The 20,031-nt window shown below is 37.3% G+C and overlaps 1 protein-coding gene across 1 annotated transcript in view; it reads left to right on the top strand.

The window, feature by feature from the left end:
* The window catches only part of ST8SIA6 (ST8 alpha-N-acetyl-neuraminide alpha-2,8-sialyltransferase 6), a 130,251-nt gene that overhangs the window by 83,248 nt on the left and 26,972 nt on the right, over positions 1 to 20,031 (top strand). The window contains exon 5 of the mRNA XM_011963911.1: positions 10,278 to 10,364. Within this exon, the coding sequence (XP_011819301.1) occupies positions 10,278 to 10,364 (87 nt within the window). The remainder of the gene's footprint in view (positions 1 to 10,277; positions 10,365 to 20,031) is intronic.

The raw sequence follows: 20,031 nt of genomic DNA on the forward strand, positions 1-20,031 counted from the left end.
AAAAAAAAAAAAAAAAAAAAAAAGTTAAGAGATAAAGAAGGAGATTTTACAATGATTAAGGTCATCCATTAGCAATATATAATAATTATAAAATTAAAAGGAGAATCAGAAAATACTTTAAGATGAATGAAAATGAAGATATGGCATACCAAAACTTATGGGATGCAGGGGGTGATAAAGGATACAGGATTTTTTTTTTTGAGGTGATTAAAATGTTGTAAAATTGACTGCGGTGATGTTTGAACACATCTGTGAATATAACAACAACCACTTAACAGTACACGTATGATGGGTGCATTATGTGGCATACAAATTATATTGCAATCAAGCTATAAAAACTTTTAACTACATATCACCTGTGGGATTTTGTTTCAATATAGATTTAATTTTGTGGGTCAGGGATGGGAGCTGAGATACAGCATTCTTAACAAGCCTATCCTGTATGATGCCAATACTACTAGTCTCAGGTCCACACTTTGAATAGCAAGGCCAATACCATCAGACTTCTTATTACCTTTCTGATCTCATCTCCTGCCACCATCATGACTGGATTCACGAGTGAGTCAGAGGTGGATTATAGCCACCCAGATCATTTTGTGTCCCTCAAACACACCATGCCTGCCTCTATCTCCAGCCTTTGCAATTGTCATTTACTTGGCCCAGAATGTTCTGCCCACACTTGCACCCCCTCATATTTGCACAGCTTAATTGTTAATTAATTAATTAATTATACATTTTTCAAGTATTTGCTCATTTATCACCTGTCAGTGAGGGCTTCCTTGGCCACCCTACATCAACTGCAACCCTGTTCCTCATACTTTCTTTCCCTATTGTCCTGCTTTCTTTTCTTTTTCTTTTTTTGTATTACTTAGTACGTTGAAGTACCTAGCGCTGTAACATTCTATTAATGTATGTATTATTTCAGTTTGCTATCAACCCTTACAATATAAACTTCATGAGAACATAGTGTTTTTGTTTGTTTATTTGTTTGTTTTCAGATGGAGTTTCACTCTTGTTGCCCAGGCCAGAGTGCAATGGTGTGATCTCAGCTCACTGCAACCACTGCCCCCCAAGTTCAAACAGTTCTCCCGCCTCAGCCTCACAAGTAACTGGCATGCACTAGCATGCCTGGATAATTTTTTTTTTTTTTTTAGTAGTGATGGGATTTATCCATGTTAGGCTGGTCTCAAACTCCTGACCTCAGGTGACCTGCGTGCCTTGGCCTCCCAAAGTGCTGGGATTACAGGCATGAGCCACCATACCTGTAATCCACCGTGAAGGACATAGATTTTTGTGTTGTGTTGATTATTACTGATGCATAGAACAGTGTCTCATGCATAGCAGATGCCCAATAAATATTTTTTCAATAAATACATGAAAAAAAGGTTGAGTGCTATAGGGATATGTAATAGATATAGGAGTTGTGCATAGGAGAGTCAGGAGGGAGGGAAGGGACAACTCAGCTTATGTGAGTTGGGACAACTGAAGATGCAAAAGGTTAATAGCCACTCATATATGGCTTAAGAATCTTAGCAGGTATTCTGTGCATGCTTGCTCATTTACTGTTGTAACTTCAAGAAATGGTGAAATAGTGAATTTATTGGTTCTATCAGACTCTGCAATTTATAGGTCTTATTTGTAAAAACTGATGGTATAAGATCACTAAATTGTCACTTTCATCTCTGAATATCCTCTTATATGTCTGAAGATTTTCTTGAAACTTGAAAAGTGGGCCATTGATTTTTTCATCTTTAGAAATCTTATAGTGATTGTATGACAAGAGGAAATATGAAAATCTTAAATATCAGACTCATTATTTGTTTATTGATTCTCTTTATCCTGGTGATATATTTGCAGGTTGCAGATATTTGTAAAGAAGAAGTGATATGGTTTGGTTGTGTCCTCACCCAAGTCTCGTCTTGAATTATAGCTCCCATAATCCCCATGTGTTGTGGGAGGGTCCTGGTAGGAGGTAATTGAATCATGGGGATGGGTTTTCCCATGCTGTTCTCGTGAGAGTAAATAGTTCTCAAGAGACCTGATGGTTTTATAAAGGGCAGTTCCCCTGCACACACTCTCGTCTGCTGCCATGTAAGATGTGCCTTTGCTCCTCCTTTGCCTTCCTCCATGTTTGTGAGGCCTCCCCAGCCATAGGAAACTGTGAGTTCATTAAACCTCTTTTTCTTTATGTATTACCCACTCTCTGGTATTTCTTCCTAGCAGTATGAAAACGGACTAATACAACTGAAAATTCTGTTTTGTGTTTTGCTGTGAGCTACTGGTTGATTTTGGCATTGTATCAAATTTGCCATTGAAGTGCAATTCAGTTATCCCAAAATAATGCTGAGAAATAGCATCATGAATAGATTGCCGTTTGTGCTATAAATTTTTGGCTGATCATTCAGATCTACCATCTGTGCTTTTTCTTCTTGCTGCATGTCCTTGAGGCTGACTTCCTTGGACTACATTAGTTGGACCCTCTTACCCTTTGGCTTTTGGTTAGGTTCAGCCTATGGGAGTCATTGGCAGGAGAATGGAAGGAGAGAGAGTTTGGGGGATTTACTCCCCTGGATTCCTCCTGTGAGCTGGGATTAGGGATAACTGCATCTTCTACCAAAGGCTACCACCCTTGTCTTCACCTACAATCACAGCTCTTTCTGGGTCACCTATAGATTTGGGGTGGGAACAGCTCTCTTACTCTACCCTGTTGATGGCCCTAGTGTGCTCCACCAATCTGTGTAGCTTTTCCTACATCACATCCCACCTCTTTGTAAATAGATACACCATTCTTTCTTGGTTGGCTAAGGTTAGTCACTGCTCACAGCATTTCCTAGCACATCTTAAGTATATGCCTAATACCTGTACCTGAGAAGTTAATTTTCTAGAACAAAGGAAGCATCCCTGAAAAAAAAAAAAAAAGAACACCTGGCTTTTTCAAATAATACAGTTTAGCACTTCGGAGATTTCATTGGAGCTGTGAAGAAGTACATTGGCATCTTCAGGAGTTAATCTCTGAAGCTATGTTCTAATATTTATTTAACTTGTCTGAGGGACATTAAAAGATATGGAGAAAAAAAAAGTTTCAGATCCCTTTTTCCCATGCCAGTTGACAATACCCATGACACTCTTAATTAGAAGTTACCATCGTGCATAGCTGAAAACAATGTAAATTGAACTCTTTTACCTTTAGTGGATAAAATGTCAGTGCCACTGCATAGCTCAACTCAGTCTACGTGCCACACACTTCTAGTTTAGCTTTCATACACTCATTAGCTATTCCTTTAAAGAGTATTACTCAGTGGAAATGATTGACTGTATTGACTGAACGTCTTGTAGCACTGTATTAGTTTGCAGAATTTATTTTCAAGTAGAGCTGAGCTCTTCAGGGGCTTGGTGAAAATGCTGCAAAAGACTTTTTGATCTACACAGAACATCACTCAGAAAACTATTGACTTAATATTACTGTGTTATCCCCACCTATTTCAATGGATGAAAAATGGCGGGCTTTCACCATGAAGAGATGTCATAGGAAACCAAGTCGGTATCTCAGCTGCTTAAATAAGACTAGTAAATGAGTATCTCCAAGATAACTTCTAGGTATGTAGTAAGTACCCAATACAGTAGTCTCCCTTATCTGCATGGGATATGTTTCAAGACCCTCTGTGGATGCCTGAATCCACAGATAGTGCAGAACCCTATATATACCATGTTATTTCAGTCTCATAACTGAGACAGCTACTAAGTAACTAAGTCAGCAGGCAGGTAGCATAGACAGGGTGGATCTGCTGAACGGAGGATGATTTACATCCTAGGCAAGATGGAGCAGGACGATGTGAGATTTAATAGGCCACTCAGAGCAGTCCACAATTTTAAACTTATGAATTGTTTATTTCTGGAATGTTCCATTTAATATTTTTGGACTGTGGTTCACCATGGGTAACTGGAACTGAAGAAAATGAAACCATACGAAAGGGGGAACTACTGTAAATATTTAATCATTTAATTAATTAACCATAAATTCTAGTGCTTTATAAGCCCTATTTATATCTTAATTAAGATAAAACTAGTCATAGCATGTGGGTCTTCATCTTCAAAGAGACGTTTCTAGAAAAATGTTTAAAATTTTAATATGACATTTATTATCATTTAGTACGTTATTTATAATTTGTGGCTCATTTTGAGTATTACTAATAATGATTTAAATAGACATTATTTATTCTTTTGAACATAACTTGCTGCATTATTTAGTGTGATTTATTGTATGTCTTGGGACAGAAAACGTTTCTGATGGGATTAGTTTTCAGTTTCATTACGAAAATAAATGAGACACAACATGATATATTGGAAAGAGCCAGAATGTGAATCAAAAGACATGAGTTTAATTCTTAGCTCATCTACATACAATGCAATATTGAGCAAGTTGTTTATCTTCTCACAACTCTCAGTTTTGTCATCCAGAAACACAGAAATGATATCTGAAGCAGAGCTACCTCCCAAGATTTTGGGGTGAGATCTATGCTTTATAAACTGAAAATCAACCATCTATGTAAGTGTGAAGAAAAAAACATGATGTGATTTAGAACATTTTACTTAACGGAAGCTGTTGCAGAGACACACTTATCCCCAAATTGGCCCACAGCTGGAGCACGCATGTGATTTTTCCTCCTCAAATGATTTTTGGTTGCAACCATGCTTCCATTTTATAATTGTGATGATCCTGTGGCAATCTTAATTTTCTCAAAAAGCTGTTGGTGATTTAACTTTCACTAAAAAGGGCAAGCACTTAGAAAAAAACTTCCCTTTGATATCCCTTATTCTTTTGTGTTCCCCTCTATAATATCAGAGGATAAGGCTTCATTTCTAGATTGGACATAAAAATGACTTTTTGAACACATAATCTCAGGGAGTAAGTACCTTGAGGACTGTCTTCCAATTGTAAAATGACCAGAAGTATGTCTAATAATAGATGGGTCTGCTCTAAGGTATTCACTTCATTTTACATGTCAGTGACCATCAAGTCAAAGGCCGTTTTATTCAGCTAACTTACCAGTAAACTTAGATACATTGTGATTGGCATCTTTCAATGTTAGGTTAAATTGGAACCAGCTACAATATATAGGGGGGAGGATGTTTAAAACAAAATATTTTAAAGACTATCCATATTCTACAATGCATGTTTTTCCCAATTGTCTGTGGATGGCAATTTTAATGTTCCAGACTAAGCTCAATATACAGGCAAGAATGATTGCAAAAAAAATCTCTGCTTTTCAAGTAAGCTAAAGTAAAAGTATCACATACTCAGGAGCATCTGCGCACAATTTTGGTGTTAATAACGTCATCTTTAATTTGCCAAGGTAGTCCTTGCTGTTTGGATGCTCCATGTTAGTTTTGTACAACCCAGAACCACTCTGGATCCGTCTTATTTGATGAGTTAGAAGTGGCAGCAAAATCTTATCTGGCCTTTTCAGCAAGCCTCAGTGAAGCTCAAACTATGGGGATAATGAATGAGTGTGAGCCAGGCCAACAGGCTCACAGCTGGGATGAGAAGTATAGGAGCTATGGTGAGCTCATTCATGTTTTACTATTAGCTTGGGTGGAGGGGGAAGCAGAGAAACCTGATTTGTCAAATTTGCCAATTCCTGTGGCATAAATGCTTCAACTTTGGCTGATTTCAAGCTACCAATGGTTTAATAACCTGTTCACAACATTCCTGAAAAATTAACAGTCAGCTCCCATAAGCTTGTATGAGCCAACTCCCGCATATTAATAAAATAAAGTATGGAGGAAGGGACGAGAGGATCCTTAACCCATGCCATGCCAACAAAGAGGGCTGAGAAAGGAGATTTCCCTCAAGTCCAAGAGTCAGTCAAAAAGAGATAGGGATTTATTGTATTCTTTAAGTTGCAGAGGTTAGATCTCTACTACCAAGCAATATAACCCCCTTTCTCCATTTCCTGTAAACTAATTGGCAAGTTCTACATTGATTACTATTGATGGAGCCCAAAAAGGAAGATGGGTATAGTTAATGTATGCATTACTCATGGAAAAAGGGGGTAGTAGTTTAACAGGACACACACACACACACACACACACACATGCATGCCTTTAATGCTAACAAACTGGGAAATTAAGAAGGGTAAATTGAATTACCAGATTGAGAAAATTGACTAATGAGCTATTAGCTCTAATGTGAGAATTCTCAAGTGATAGATACATTGAAGGAGGGCTGGGCTTTAAATGGGGAGATTTGTAAATAGGAAAAGTCAGTGGAAGTCAGTACTGAGGGCAGTTTTAAGTGGAAACCATAATCCAAGCTTTGAGCTTATTCAGAATAGTTTATGACCTCATTACATGTTGTATTTATATTTAAACATGCATTTCCAGGCCGGGCGCGGTGACTCAGGCCTGTAATCCCAGCACTTTGGGAGGCTGAGGCAGACGGATCACAAGGTCAGGAGTTCGAGATCAGCCTGACCAACATGGTGAAACTTTGTCTCTATGAGAAATACAAAAATTAGCCAGGCACGGGGATGCGTGCCTGTAGTCCCAGCTACTCAGGAGACTGAGGCAGGAGAACAGCTTGAACCTGGGAGGCGGAGATTGCAGTGAGCCGAGATCATGCCACTGCACTCCAGCCTGGGCAACAGAGCAAGATTCCATCTCTAAATAAATAAAGAAATAAAATGCATTTCCTAGGTTAATAAAAACAAATCAGCATGTCATAGGGATTGTGCTGGGCCAGAAATTTTCCGTCCTCAAAGTCCTGAGGGGAAGGGAAAGACTGAGAAACCAACATGTAAACTCATAATTAAATTAAATGTGAGAGAGGCTACTATAGTAATGTTGGTCAAAGCAGTCTGAGAGCTCATAGGAGGGTAGCAACTTATTAGCTATCCAGGGAACTCTTTCAAAAAGCATATCAATTTAAATATACTCTAGGTTCATAATAAATCATATTTCAAATTTTAAATATTTGATCCTTACAAACGGCTGACATATAGTGCTTATTATCTTAGTTATAGCATCATGGAAAATACAATTTTTAGTTTAGTAATAAACATTTAAAAGTTTTTTGAGGACTAATGTTCAATGAACTTCAACTTAAGTGTATAATTTGTCAAGTGTTGGCATATGTATACATCATTTCTACGATCATTAGATGATTATGACATCTCTGAATAAAGACAGTTTTACTATTTCCTTTTTAATCTGGATGGCTTTATTTCCTTTTCTTCTCTACTGCATTGGTTGGACCTCTAATATAATGTGGAATAGAGATGGTAAAAGTGGACATTCTTGTCTTTTTCCTGATTGTAGGGGGAAAGCATTCATCATTCAGTCTTTCACCATTAAGTATGATCCTAGCCATAGACGTTTTTGTAAAATGCCCCTTATCAAATTGGAAGTTCTGTTTTTCACTCAATTTTGTGAGAGTTTTTGTCATTGCTGAATGTTGGATCAGGTCGAATCCTTTTGTGTGTGCTGAGATTATTATTTGTGTGTCTTTTTTTTATTCTGTTAATATGGTGAGCTGCTTTGATTGATTTTAAAATAAACCAAATTCCTGATATATACCTCAGTTGGTCACAGTGCTTTATCCTTTCTTCATGTTGTTGGATTCAATTCAATTATATTTTATTGAGGATTTTTTGCATCTATCTTTATAAGAAATATTGGCCTCTTTTTTTTTTGAATATTTTTTCCTTATTTTTGTATCAGGGTAACCCTGTTCTCATACAGTGAGTTGGGAAGTATCTTACTCCCTTCAATTTTCTAGAAGACTTTGCATACAATTGATATTAATATTCCTTAAATGTTTGATACAATTCTCCAGTGAAGCCATTTGGGCCTAGTGTTTTGTTTGTTTTTTTGTAGGAAGAATTTTCATTATAAAATCAATTTTATTAATGGCTATAGGACTATTTGTTATCAATTTCTTCTTGAGTGGCCTTTGGTAGTTTGTATCTTTCAACACATATATCCATTGCATCTAAGTCACCAACTTTGGCATAAAGTTATTATACTTTTAATGTTTTAAGGATTCTTAGCACTCCATCCTCTCTCATTTCTGGTACTGGTCATTTGTATCTTCTCTCGCTTTTTTCTAATCAGTGTGGCAAGAGTTTTATCAATTTTATTGATGTTTTCAAAGAACGAGTTTTTGATCGCATTGAATTTTAAAGATTTTATCAATTTCTACTCTAATCTCATTTTTTCATTAATACTCTTTGCTTGGAAATACTATTTTCTTGTAATAATATTCCTTGCTGAGAAATATACTATGAATATAGCCCTTCTAACTTTGTTTTAATGATTCTTATCTTTTTACTTTTATTTGCTTATTTATATAAAATATGCTTCATGTAGACAACATGTGGATTGGTTGATTCTTCTTCCCCTCCTCCTCCTCCTTCTTCTTCTCCTTCTCCTTCTCCTTCTCCTCCTGCTTCTTCCTCTTCTGCCCTTCTTCTTCCTCTTCTTCTTCCTCTTCCTCTTCCTCTTCTTCTTCTACTTTTTCATCTTCTTTCTTCTCCCAGTTTGACATTTTTTGCCTTTCAATTGGTATGCCTAAATCATTTATATGTGTTGAGATTAGTCACACAGTTGGGCCTAAATCTGCCATCTTGCTGTTTGTTCTCTACCTGTTCTTTGTTCCCGTCCCTCTTTTTCTGCCTTCCTTTGGATTGAGTATTTTTATGATAACATTTTTATGATTTTGTTTGGTTTTGCTGGTTGTGTTAGGTGAAGAGTATTCATCTTTTTCTTATTGCTGTCAGTTGTCAAATGATTTATATCACTTCTATTTCCACTTCCCCACCCCCACCTCTTTCTGGCTTTTGTTCTATAGTGGTCATGCATTTATGGCTACATATATAACCCCACCTCAAATATATATATATATTTTTTTGACGGAGTCTCGCTCTGTCACCCAGGCTGGAGTGCAGTGGCCGGATCTCGTCTCACTGCAAGCTCCCCGTCCTGAGTTCACGCCATTCTCCTGCCTCAGCCTCCCGAGTAGCTGGGACTACAGGCGCCTGCCACCTCGCCTGGCTAGTTTTTTGTATTTTTTAGTAGAGACGGGGTTTCACCGTGTTAGCCAGGATGGTCTCGATCTCCTGACCTCGTGATCCGCCCGTCTCGGCCTCCCAAAGTGCTGGGATTACAGGCTTGAGCCACCGCGCCCGGCCAAATATTATTATAGTCACTTTAAACAATTATCTTTCAAGAAGACTTAGAAAAATAAGAAAAAGTCTTTCGTATGTATTTTCATATTTTACATTCCCAGTACTCTTCATCACGTTCTGTCAATCTAGGTATCAGTCTGGTTTCATTTTTCTTCTCCATTATGTCTTCAACATATATTCTATCTCATTGTTGTAGAGCCTTTGATCACTAATAGCTGGCAACTTAATGAATAAGTTACTAATTGAAATAAAGTTTAAGAGTTTTCTCACTCAAAGGGATATTTGCATCTCAAATGAGAACACAAAGACTAAAGGATACTCTGTGCTTTATAAATTAATACTTAATGGTGGAATTTCACATAGGGAGAGATCTCCTGGGGACTGGGATCCTGCTCGGTGCTTCTCAAACTACACCATTCTGGCTATAGATTTTCATGTCAATAAGCTTCTCTCTCAACAGTTCAATCCGGGCAGTGCTTCTCAAACTACACCACTCTGGCTATAGATTTTCATGTCAATAAGCTTCTCTCTCAACAGTTCAATCCGGGCAGTGCTTCTCAAACTACACCACTCTGGCTATAGATTTTCATGTCAATAAGCTTCTCTCTCAACAGTTCAATCCGGGTGTTGAATGTACAGTTCAAAATTATAACTTAGCATAATTATTTCGAGGAAATTTTTGTCTATACATTCCGAGGTAAATATGTGAACTTAGAGTCCGAAAAAAATCTATTGAGTACGTATTTATGGCAAACATCTATAAAACACCTATAAAGATATATTTATTTGTCAATTATTTCAAACCAAGGTGCAATGTCCATAAGATACATATGTGAGTTGGTGTGTTGTCATGGTTTTTAATACTACACTTGGCTTATGATATGTGCAAATTATAAATCCCTAAACCAGCATAATAATCATTTACAAATTGTATTTTCTCAGTGTTTTGAAATGAGTATGCTTTTAATTATTTCCGCCTCATCTTGTATCAAAAAATATTTAGACTGAAGTGAGTAGATTATAAAAGTATCTTCTAAGAACATTCACATATGAGATCATTATTTTCTAATTATATTGACATTTAATTTTTAGGTATTCAGAGAACGACTACCTTCAGATTATCACAGATATACAGAGTTGTCCATGGAAACGGCAAGCAGAAGAATATGCAAATTTTAGGTAATTTTTTTCATAAATAATATGAGATTTTAAAAACGTCTTGTTCATTTGCTTTGTAGAAAAATAGGCAATGTTATTAAAAAGAGAAGTAGAACCAACCCCAGCTGGCAATGAGGCCGACTGAATTCTAAGACCCTGTCATGAGCCACAGGGCATTCCACCTCCATCTCTTGTGTAGAAATTTGCATTATGTCACTGTTTTAATTACAGGAAATGCCAAATTCAAAAGAAAGATTTTACTATGTTTTAAAGTTATATTTTAGAAGATGTTGTGTTTTTTGGTACCACTGATATTTGGTATTTATTTATTTAGTAAATAAAATATCATAGTATTAAAGAATGTTTGGAAAACATAATAATCTATAATCCCATCACTTTAGAACAACAACTTTTGTTTCTTCCGGTTTTTCCTCATTCACTTTTTAATACAACTGACATTCATGGGCATGAGTTGCTCTAAGTAATAACCCAGACAGGAGGTGTCACTTGACCATTATAGGGCTGTGGTTGGAGAACTCGTAGCCCATCCAGACAGAAATTAACTTTGTCAAAGCAATATGCAGTGAGGGAGCATCAATACTTATCTGATAGTTCTTACCCACTATACCTCCACATATCATAAATCAAGGTCAGCTGTCTCTGTGCTTGCTTGGTCTAGATTGTTCTGGTTTTTGTGTGAGGCAGGCTTCTTTTCTTTTTTCTCCTCCTCCTTCCTCTTCATCTTCTTCTTCTTTCTTCTTTCTTCTTTCCTCCTCCTCCTTATTCTTTTTCTTCTCCTTCCTTCCTTCCTTCCTTCCTCCCTCCTTCCCTCCTTTCCTTCCTCCCTCCCTCCTTCCCTCCCTCTCCTCCTCTTCCTTCTTCTTCCTCCTCCTCCTTTCTTCCTCCTCTTCCTCCTTTTTTTTCCACATTCTGATTCTTTCCTGTACATACCATTCCAGTTTCGTCCTATGCCAAATTATTTTATCCTATTACAATCCAGAGACATGTCTTTATCTTTACTCATTATTTTCAAAGTTTACTTGAAGCATTAAACTTGTAAAAAATATTACTAAATAGACTTTGCTTTCCCCTAAAATACTCTAAGAAATATCTGCAGTATGGTTCTCTTTTTTTATATGGGAAGGCAGCTCTTCTTGTTTGCCTTATGTAGTGGCTCTGCCTGTTCCTTCTTTAGCAGAATATGCTGGTATGATTGGACCAACTGCCTTTGATTCTGCTGCCAATGTGAGGAGGGTTCTGCTCCACCCCCAGTAGGTGAAAGAGTACCTTCCTGGAGGTGTCAAAGCTAAAAATGGGTATCTTCCCTCCACTGGGTAGACACATGGATACCACGACTTCCTGCAGGATACCACTAAACATCTTTCCAACCTGATATTTTAGGAAGACAGGCTGGAAAGGGGATTCCTGTTTATTTCATTTCCAGGACGTTTTATGCCAAATCCAATCTATTTAAGACTGGATTTGAGAGGTCCTGGTGGCAGGAAGATGAGATTGAAAATTGCACAATCATAACCTAAATGATCACAGGGTCAGCAAGTGATAACAGAGTCTGATTTTCTGCATATACAGAATAGACAAGAAGAGGGAGAGATTCAGGTCATGAGCTACTGAGGATCAATCTAAGATAATTAGCTGGAAAGATAGATTTGTAATGACTGTAATGATCAAAGTAGGGAGTAAAGGAGCTTTTACTTGTGGCTGTTAAGTTCAGACCAAGCCTCCTGAGAGTAATGAAAATAAAACAAAGTATACCAAACACCTGTGTGAGGACACTGGAGCGCCACCAAGGCAGGGAGAATTTAAAGGACTAAAGCCCAGAAGGTGAAGGGAACCCATCAATTCGGGCGGGTTTTTCTCATAAAGAACTTGCCGAATACAAAAGCAAAATTTGGCTGAGAGGCAGAGAAGCTGAGCAGAGCTTCCAGCAATCCCTGAAAAAAACAGTTTTCAAAAGAACTGAAGGCCAACTTTGAATCCCTGGAAAAACCAGTTTTTAAAATAACTCAAGGGGCTGGGCGCGGTGGCTCACACCTGTATTCCCAGCACCTTAGGAGGCCAAGGAGGCGGGTGGATCACCTGAGGTCAGGAGATCAAGAGCAGCCTGACCAACATGGTGAAACCCCATCTGTACTAAAAATACAAAAAAAAAAAAAAAATTAGCCAAAAGTGGTGGCATGCACTTGTAATCCCAGCTACTCAGGAGGCTGAGGCAGGAGAATCACTTGAACCCGGGAGGCAGACGTTGCAGATCACCCACTCTAGCCTGGATGACATGACAGAGCAAGACTCCGTCTCAAAAAGAAAAAAAAGAACTGAAGGCCAACTTCGAATCATTTCCATTCTGAGTTGGATTTAGATCTGCCCTTAGCTTAGATGCCTGATAAGAGCAAAGGGAAATCCCCTTCTTGGGGATTCTTTTGGGGGAAGGTAAGCCAAGAACAGGCACAGACACATTTATTTATTGACTTGAATATTTATTATATTGTAATGTTCTTTTTATGGGCAAATTTCTAAACCAAATTATAGAAACCCTTAACAGAAGTCTATGCGATTAAATCATAATAAACCACCTACTTTCCTAAATTTTTACCAATATAGCTGGCCAAATCTGGGGAATCTCTGGCTTGTTTATAAAGCTGGTATTATAGATATGTTCCCTGTAATTATAGATGTCAGGTAGTTAAATTATTTTTAATTTTATTTACTTAGAGCATTTTATGCCAACCAAATTGAAGAACAGTAGAATGTGAGTTTTTAAAATGTGGTAATTTTTAAACAGCAATTACAAAAGTTACATTAAACTTGGAAGAATACAAACAAGTCAACATTTTAAACTCATCTGCAACCCGATTGTTGAAACTTCCAACAGTAGACACCTAGGGATTATTTGAAAATTAGAGGACTCCTGTGGTCAAATGATCTAACAATAAGAGAGCTTGAAAGTTATTTTTCTTAAATAAATATGTCACTTGGTATCAAAAAAGATAAAGTTTACTCAGCCGCAAATATTTAAGATTTACTAAGTCAGAGCACTGTAGCCTTTTTTTGTGCCTGGTAGAGTGCTGGGCACAAAAAGGGCCTCAATAAAAAAAAAAATTAAAGAAATGGATGCATGAAAGTAAACAAAAAAAGTGTAATGTTTTCTTAGTGAACTCAAAGAATTTATAGTCACTTTAGAAAGATAAGAAATATAAATATGAGTATTTATGATTGAATATCAGAATGAGTGATTTAGACAAATATTGTGATATACTAATGCAAGATCACCATGGGATATAGTTTTGTGAAATGTTTTGTGAAAAGAGGCAGAACTTGAGCTATAGCTCTGAAGATGGCTAGAAAGGGAGGGTGAGACCAATTTGGGACTGATGAGGCCGGGAAGAAAGGCCAATAAGTTTCAAGGCCAGTTGGGATGGAGCAATGAACTTGTACTATTAGGCACGCAAGGTAAAGGGGATAATTTCAGGTAGACAAGGAAGGATCTGATGCACGGAGATCTGGTTATCAGAGTAAAGTCCACAGACATTCTGTAGATACCACGAGCCCAAGAGGAATATTGCTAGCAAAGGAATTACAGATTGAATTTATTGTTTTAGGGAAAGTATTCGGACAGCATAATGAATGAAAGCAAGCTGGAGTATTAGGAGGAAGGGGATAGTGTAGAAAAATCAGAGCAGGTAGGGGCTCGTTGTAGACAAGTAACTACAGAATGGTGACCACCTACAACATCAATGGTAGTTATGAAAATATTAAGAAAGAGAGATGCTTCACTATGAGCCCTTTGGGGACATGGCGTGATCTTGTTTATCTTTGTATCTCCAGTGCTTATCACATAGATGGTACCCAATAAATTGCTCCATGACTGAAGACTTTGTAGGACTTGGTTACTTGTTGACTTCCAGTTCTCTCGTTGAAGGAGAAGAAAAATAAAGTCAAATGAGAAATCTTGCATCTGAAATACTCATGCTGCTACTGACAGATAGAAAGATTTCAAAGAGAAATTGGATAGAGAAGATGAAAGCATCTTGGACAGGATGTGTTTGAGCTGATTTTAGGACAACTGGATACAGAAGATCTTTTCCATGGTCTGGGGAAAATATAAATGCTAAGAGAAAATGAATTCTCTCAAAAAAGAAAAGCAACTGCAGTTTACCTCTGGCTTTTGTAAGAAATAGGGCTTCTCCAAGTCTATCTTCTCAGCAATTTTAACTTTCTTTTTGTGCTTCGGGGGGTTTGTCCTCTTTTTACAGATTCCTAAGCTTTTACTCGTTTAACACTTAATTATGGGTCTGAGAACTTGGCAGCTTGGCGCTTGAGTCTCAAACTTCCTTCAGCTTTTACCTGGAAACATGAGAGGCTTTAACTAGGAAGATTCTTCATCTGAAGTTCATGAAAGTGGTTTCCTAAAACTCTCAAAATTGTTTGTGAGATTTTGTACATGTTTCTGGGAAAAGAATCTGTGACTTTCATCAGATTCTCAGGGAGTCTAGGACCTTCCACATGGACTAATGTATTTCTAAGGATCTTTCTGGCCCTGAGACTCTGTTTGGGATTCAATTGCCTCTTTCACTTTCCATGATGGCATGGTTATCCCAAGCATAGGTGTGAGTCTGGCTCAGATTTATCTGAAATTTACCAGAGATTCTAAGTTTCCGCTATGAATCTGCATTTTGTGAGATACTAGTTGAACTCAGAGAGAGATTTAAGTAAGACTTGAAGATGTCCTGCTCTCTATTCTTTCTTGGTATCTAATTTCTTTTAGTTGTAGCTGTACAAAGTCAACGATGTTGAGGTGTGTGCCTTTTCTGCTTTTAAAAGCTTGATTGATTCTCCTATAAGAGGTCCCTACCCACTTCCCTCCAAGGACAAGCTAATGCACAGAATAATTTGTGAAAAATCTACCTGGATTTCAGTCTAAGAAATTATTGCTCTTCACAGTCTCTCCCTCTGATTTTTGGAAAAATGATGGATAATCATTTGCTTGAACGTGACACTCAGCTATTTGAGAATAACACTGAGATGCTTAAATTTAAATTAAACATGATATGAGATGCCCTCTACTCCTCCTTCCCCACTTCTGCTTCACCCTTGAAGGCTCCTTTGTGAAACTCTGGAAACTTCTGGTAAGCAGGTTTTATCCCAGAAGAAGATCTTTGAGCTTCAGTAATTAGTCTTAGATTCCCTAGGTAACTTGCATGGTAATTACTGCATTAGTTTCTTGAATGGTTTTCTAACTTAAAAGAACGGTATTCATTTGTGTAACCAATTACAGAAAACTAATAGGTACACAGTAACAGTGCTTAATTTCTAGCTTACTTCCCCGCCCGCCCCACCCCAAGAAATACACACACTATTATTTTGTTTCTTAGTTTCTTTTGGAGCCACTAATACCATTTGATTTTTTTAAACATCCTCACATTTCAAAGAGATGAGTTGGAATCCAAGATGACTGAATATTATCAATTACGTATTTACTGAAAACTTAGTGGCAGGAAACAGTGCTGTTATGTCAACCCACACATTTATGACTCACGTAAATGAGATACCTTTTAAATGACTTGTAAAACAGGTATTTTGTGCCCGATTACTTTGTTACAGATAACTATTACATGGTGGCAATTTTATTAAATCTTGAATTATCCCCTCAGGTTTGATTACATTAAAATTTCTTAAAAGTTATTCCTTTGTCTTTCTTGTGTTTGATATGTGAGAAAAGATTCCAGTGCTGTATTTGTAAATTCATTGATATTTCTAAAATAACAGTCACTGTGTTGCTTTCACTTTTATTTTCACTCTTTGAAGAATATAGTGTTAAACAAAATACACATGCATATCTACCACGTATGTTAATTGTTTTAACTATATGACATTTACATTATTCAAACCATGCCATTTAGTGATTTAACTTAGTGAAAGGATATAAATTATGAAAAGAGATGGGATAAGTTAATCGAATTTTTGCATTAGATCATAAAACTGGAAAACCACACTTAGTTTTACCACAAAGTTTTCAGTTATTTTCTGAACCATTTCTCCAAAAGCAATAGTATTGTTTGATTTTGGTAAGTGTTTTGTGAGCTTACACTTTTTCATTCAATTAACATTTATTGAACCTTATTATGTTCCAGGCATTTTGTTCTATGAGACAAAGTTCTTGGAGAAAACCAAAAATCATCTCTGCTAGGGGCTTCTTTTGATAATACAAGACTAAGTTCATTTTCCTGAGTCACTATTCTCCTCTAAACGTTTGCTGTTTACAATTCATACAGGGTGACTACATTGACAGCTGAAAGCAATACAAATTTTTTTTTTTTTTAATTTAAGAAGATGTATACTTTATGATAGGTGATTTGGGTCAGTTGTCAGATTGAAAAAGCTTTTTTCTTTGTTTCCTCTGCATCGAGACCATTTTTCATCATTAATATACTGTCATATCATCTTCTATTTGTCATTGCCATACAGCATGCCTGTGCATTCAGAAAAAGCAACAAAAACCACACCATGTCATTACTTCTGCCGTATTTAATAACAGAAGCTAGCTCTTGCACATTTAGGGATTAGTTCCTCTCCTTGGTCTTCAGAATATAAACCTTGCCATCAAAGTGTATAGAACTCACATGGGGTTCACTGGTCCTCTAAATTCTATTTCAAAATTTATCTCCCAAGTTGTACTCAATATTACCTGTATATTTTTATGTTCACATGTCAAATAAGCTCCCTTTTAGGCTGCCTTGTGTTTCAAATTCTCTTTTCCTTATAACATTGCTTGCCATGTCTTCATTGGTACATTACATTGTTTACATTGGTACAATATCCCAGCAGATAGATCTTTCTCCAGTGCTTTAACATTATTCCTTCACTTATAAGTTTATATTTCAATTGACTTTCTATCCTTTGCTTTAATCATCATATTCTTTTATATTTCATTTTACCTTGTGTTAGTTGTGACATTCTACTCACATATGTGAGCTGATCTCTTATAAGCTTAACAATATCAATGTACACATTAACTGTTAAGCGAAAAACTTAGACATCTCAGTTGCTGATTGAATTTGGACTTTTTGAAGAGTTTTACTTATTATTCTTTTAAATTTAAATGTTTATTTTTAATTGATGAATATTGTACCTCTTTATGGAATAAAATATGGTGTTTAGATATACGCATACATTGTGGAATAATTATATGAAGATAATTAACATATCCATCAGCTCATATGCTTAGCATTTTTTTTTTGTAGTGAGAACTTTTAAAATCTACTCTTTTAGCAATTTTGAAATATGCAATACATTATTAGGAACTATGGTCACCCTGCTGTGCAATAGATCTTGAAAAATGTATTCTTTCTGCCCAACTGAAACTTTGTATCCTTTGACTGTCATCTCATTTCCCTCGCCTCCCAGCCTCTTGTAACCACCATTCTACTCTGTACTTCTCTAAGTTCAACTTTCTTAGATTCCACATGTAAGTGAGATCATGCAGTGTTTGTCTTTCTGTGCCTAGCTTAGTTCACTTAGCATAATGTCCTCCAGGTTTATTCTTGTTGTCCGCAAATGACAGAATTTCCTCATTTTTAAGGCTGTATACTATTCCACTGTATATATTCTTTATGCATTCAACCATTGATGGACACTTAGGCTGATTCTACATCTTGGCTATTGTGAATCATGCTGCAGGAAACATGGGAATGTAGACATCTTTTTGACATATTGATTTCATTTCTTTTGGGTATTTATTCATTTTCTTTCTTTAGCTGTCATGTTACATGGGGCCCTAGAAGTTTGGGTTTCATCTAATATGTGATGGTGGAAGAATTTAACGTAAAATGAAGGCTAAATACACATGTCCTGGTTACAGTACTAACAATTTTTTTTACTTTTATTCTGGAAGAAATTTAACCTTTTTTTTTCTTCCCCCCCCTATTTAACAAATGAAGAGGTAGAGGTCCAGAGAGTTTAGGTGAATTTTCCAAGGTGTCATCACTAGTAAATGAAGGAACTGGATATCTAATCCTGGAATTCTCAATATCCATTGCCCACTCTGCCATATCATGTCAAAAATGATTAGTGCAGTGGACTTGTACAGGATGGGACAGGCGGCCTCTCCTGCACTGGGCCAGGTGTGAAGTGATGAAGACTTGGACTGCAAAGCCTAGTAAAGCAATTAGAAGAGAGATGCTGGGGTGGGGGCAGGGAACCCTCAGCAGTTCCAGGGAAAGGGAAAAGTGGCAAGATGATGACACGAGGCTTCTCCAGTTGTTGAGGTCTCATAATATTCTTGGCTTTTCTGAACACAATGTCTTCCATTTTGTATCTCACTAGATTCATTAAAGGGCAATCACTGATGTCTGACTTTCCGATTCTAAATGTGTAGGTCATGCCACCTTCCCAATTTTTTGAGGGAGTCAGGAGTTTGAAGGTCAAACTCTACTCTGAGATCAGTGTCCCGGATTAACCTGAAGCACGGATAACAGTGCCACTATCTTACCTGGCAGTGTGATGTCAGCTGGATGATCACACAGACTACAGGCAGCTGCCCTCTAGGTTGCTGGGATTTTTCCCAATGTACCAAGTGGCTAGTTCAAGAGACAACTCTATTTTAACCGAGGTATAGACGTGCTGCTAAATAAAAAGGTAGTGTCTATTTGAAGCTCTTAATTTTCTTCCAATCTATTAGGGCTGAAATGATATGTTTTCCTGCCTTTAGAATCCCTGAATCACTGGATTTCTTAGGTCATTTTTGTTTTGTTTTGTTGTGATGGGGTCTCACTATGTGGCCCAGGCTGGTCTTGAACTCCAGGGCTCAAATGATACTCCTGCCTCAGCCTCCTGAGTAGCTGGGGCTAGATCATTGTTTTCTTAATAACACAAACTACTCCTTTAGTTTAAAGCAAGCATTCATTGCGAGCCAGTTGATTCTAAAATCACAGTATGTCGGCATGCCATCTCGATTTTATTTTTTGTTTCATTTCTTAAACACTCAAAGATGCTTTGTCCTCCTCTACACAGCCAAATCCTGGAAGGAGCTGTCCATACCCACTCTCTCATAGTACCTTCTACTTATTCCATGACCTTCAAACTGGTCACCATGAACCATGGTGAATCCTTCTCATCTACCTCTTGCCCAGTAACTGGAGGGACCATGGACTTTGGCCACATCACTCCAACAACTTCCACCCCTGCCCCAACCAGTTTAGAACCAGTTATCCCCTCCTCCGGGAAGCCTTCCCTGGACAACCTGATTAAGTCATTGCTGCCGTACTATCCTGAAATTCACCTTCATTACACTAGCCGCAATTAATAAATTTTCATTTGTGTGTGTATGTATTTAATGTACAGGCCTGGTTAATGTGAGCCATGTGTTTTATGGAGTGCATCAGGAGGAACAAAGGATCTTTCTAGGTGGTTCAGAAAATAGGTCAAGACTTACTACAGGAACTAGGAGTTGGAAAGGGTTGAGGAGTACAGTCTGGTTTCTAGGCTCAGCTTTAAGTTGACTCCATGTGTCTTGTTTGTTTCAGGCATTTTATTATTGATGTTTCTTGTTTGTTATCCCTAATCTTTCATTTTCTTTTAAATTTGGTCTCCCCTATAAGTGAATGAATTCCTCTTAGAACATCTTAAAGGCACCATTTTACCTTTGCCGCTGGTTATTGATGGCAACATCTTT

The sequence above is a fragment of the Colobus angolensis genome, unplaced genomic scaffold (assembly GCF_000951035.1).
Source record: "Colobus angolensis palliatus isolate OR3802 unplaced genomic scaffold, Cang.pa_1.0 Scaffold63, whole genome shotgun sequence".
NCBI classification, from domain to species: domain Eukaryota; kingdom Metazoa; phylum Chordata; class Mammalia; order Primates; family Cercopithecidae; genus Colobus; species Colobus angolensis.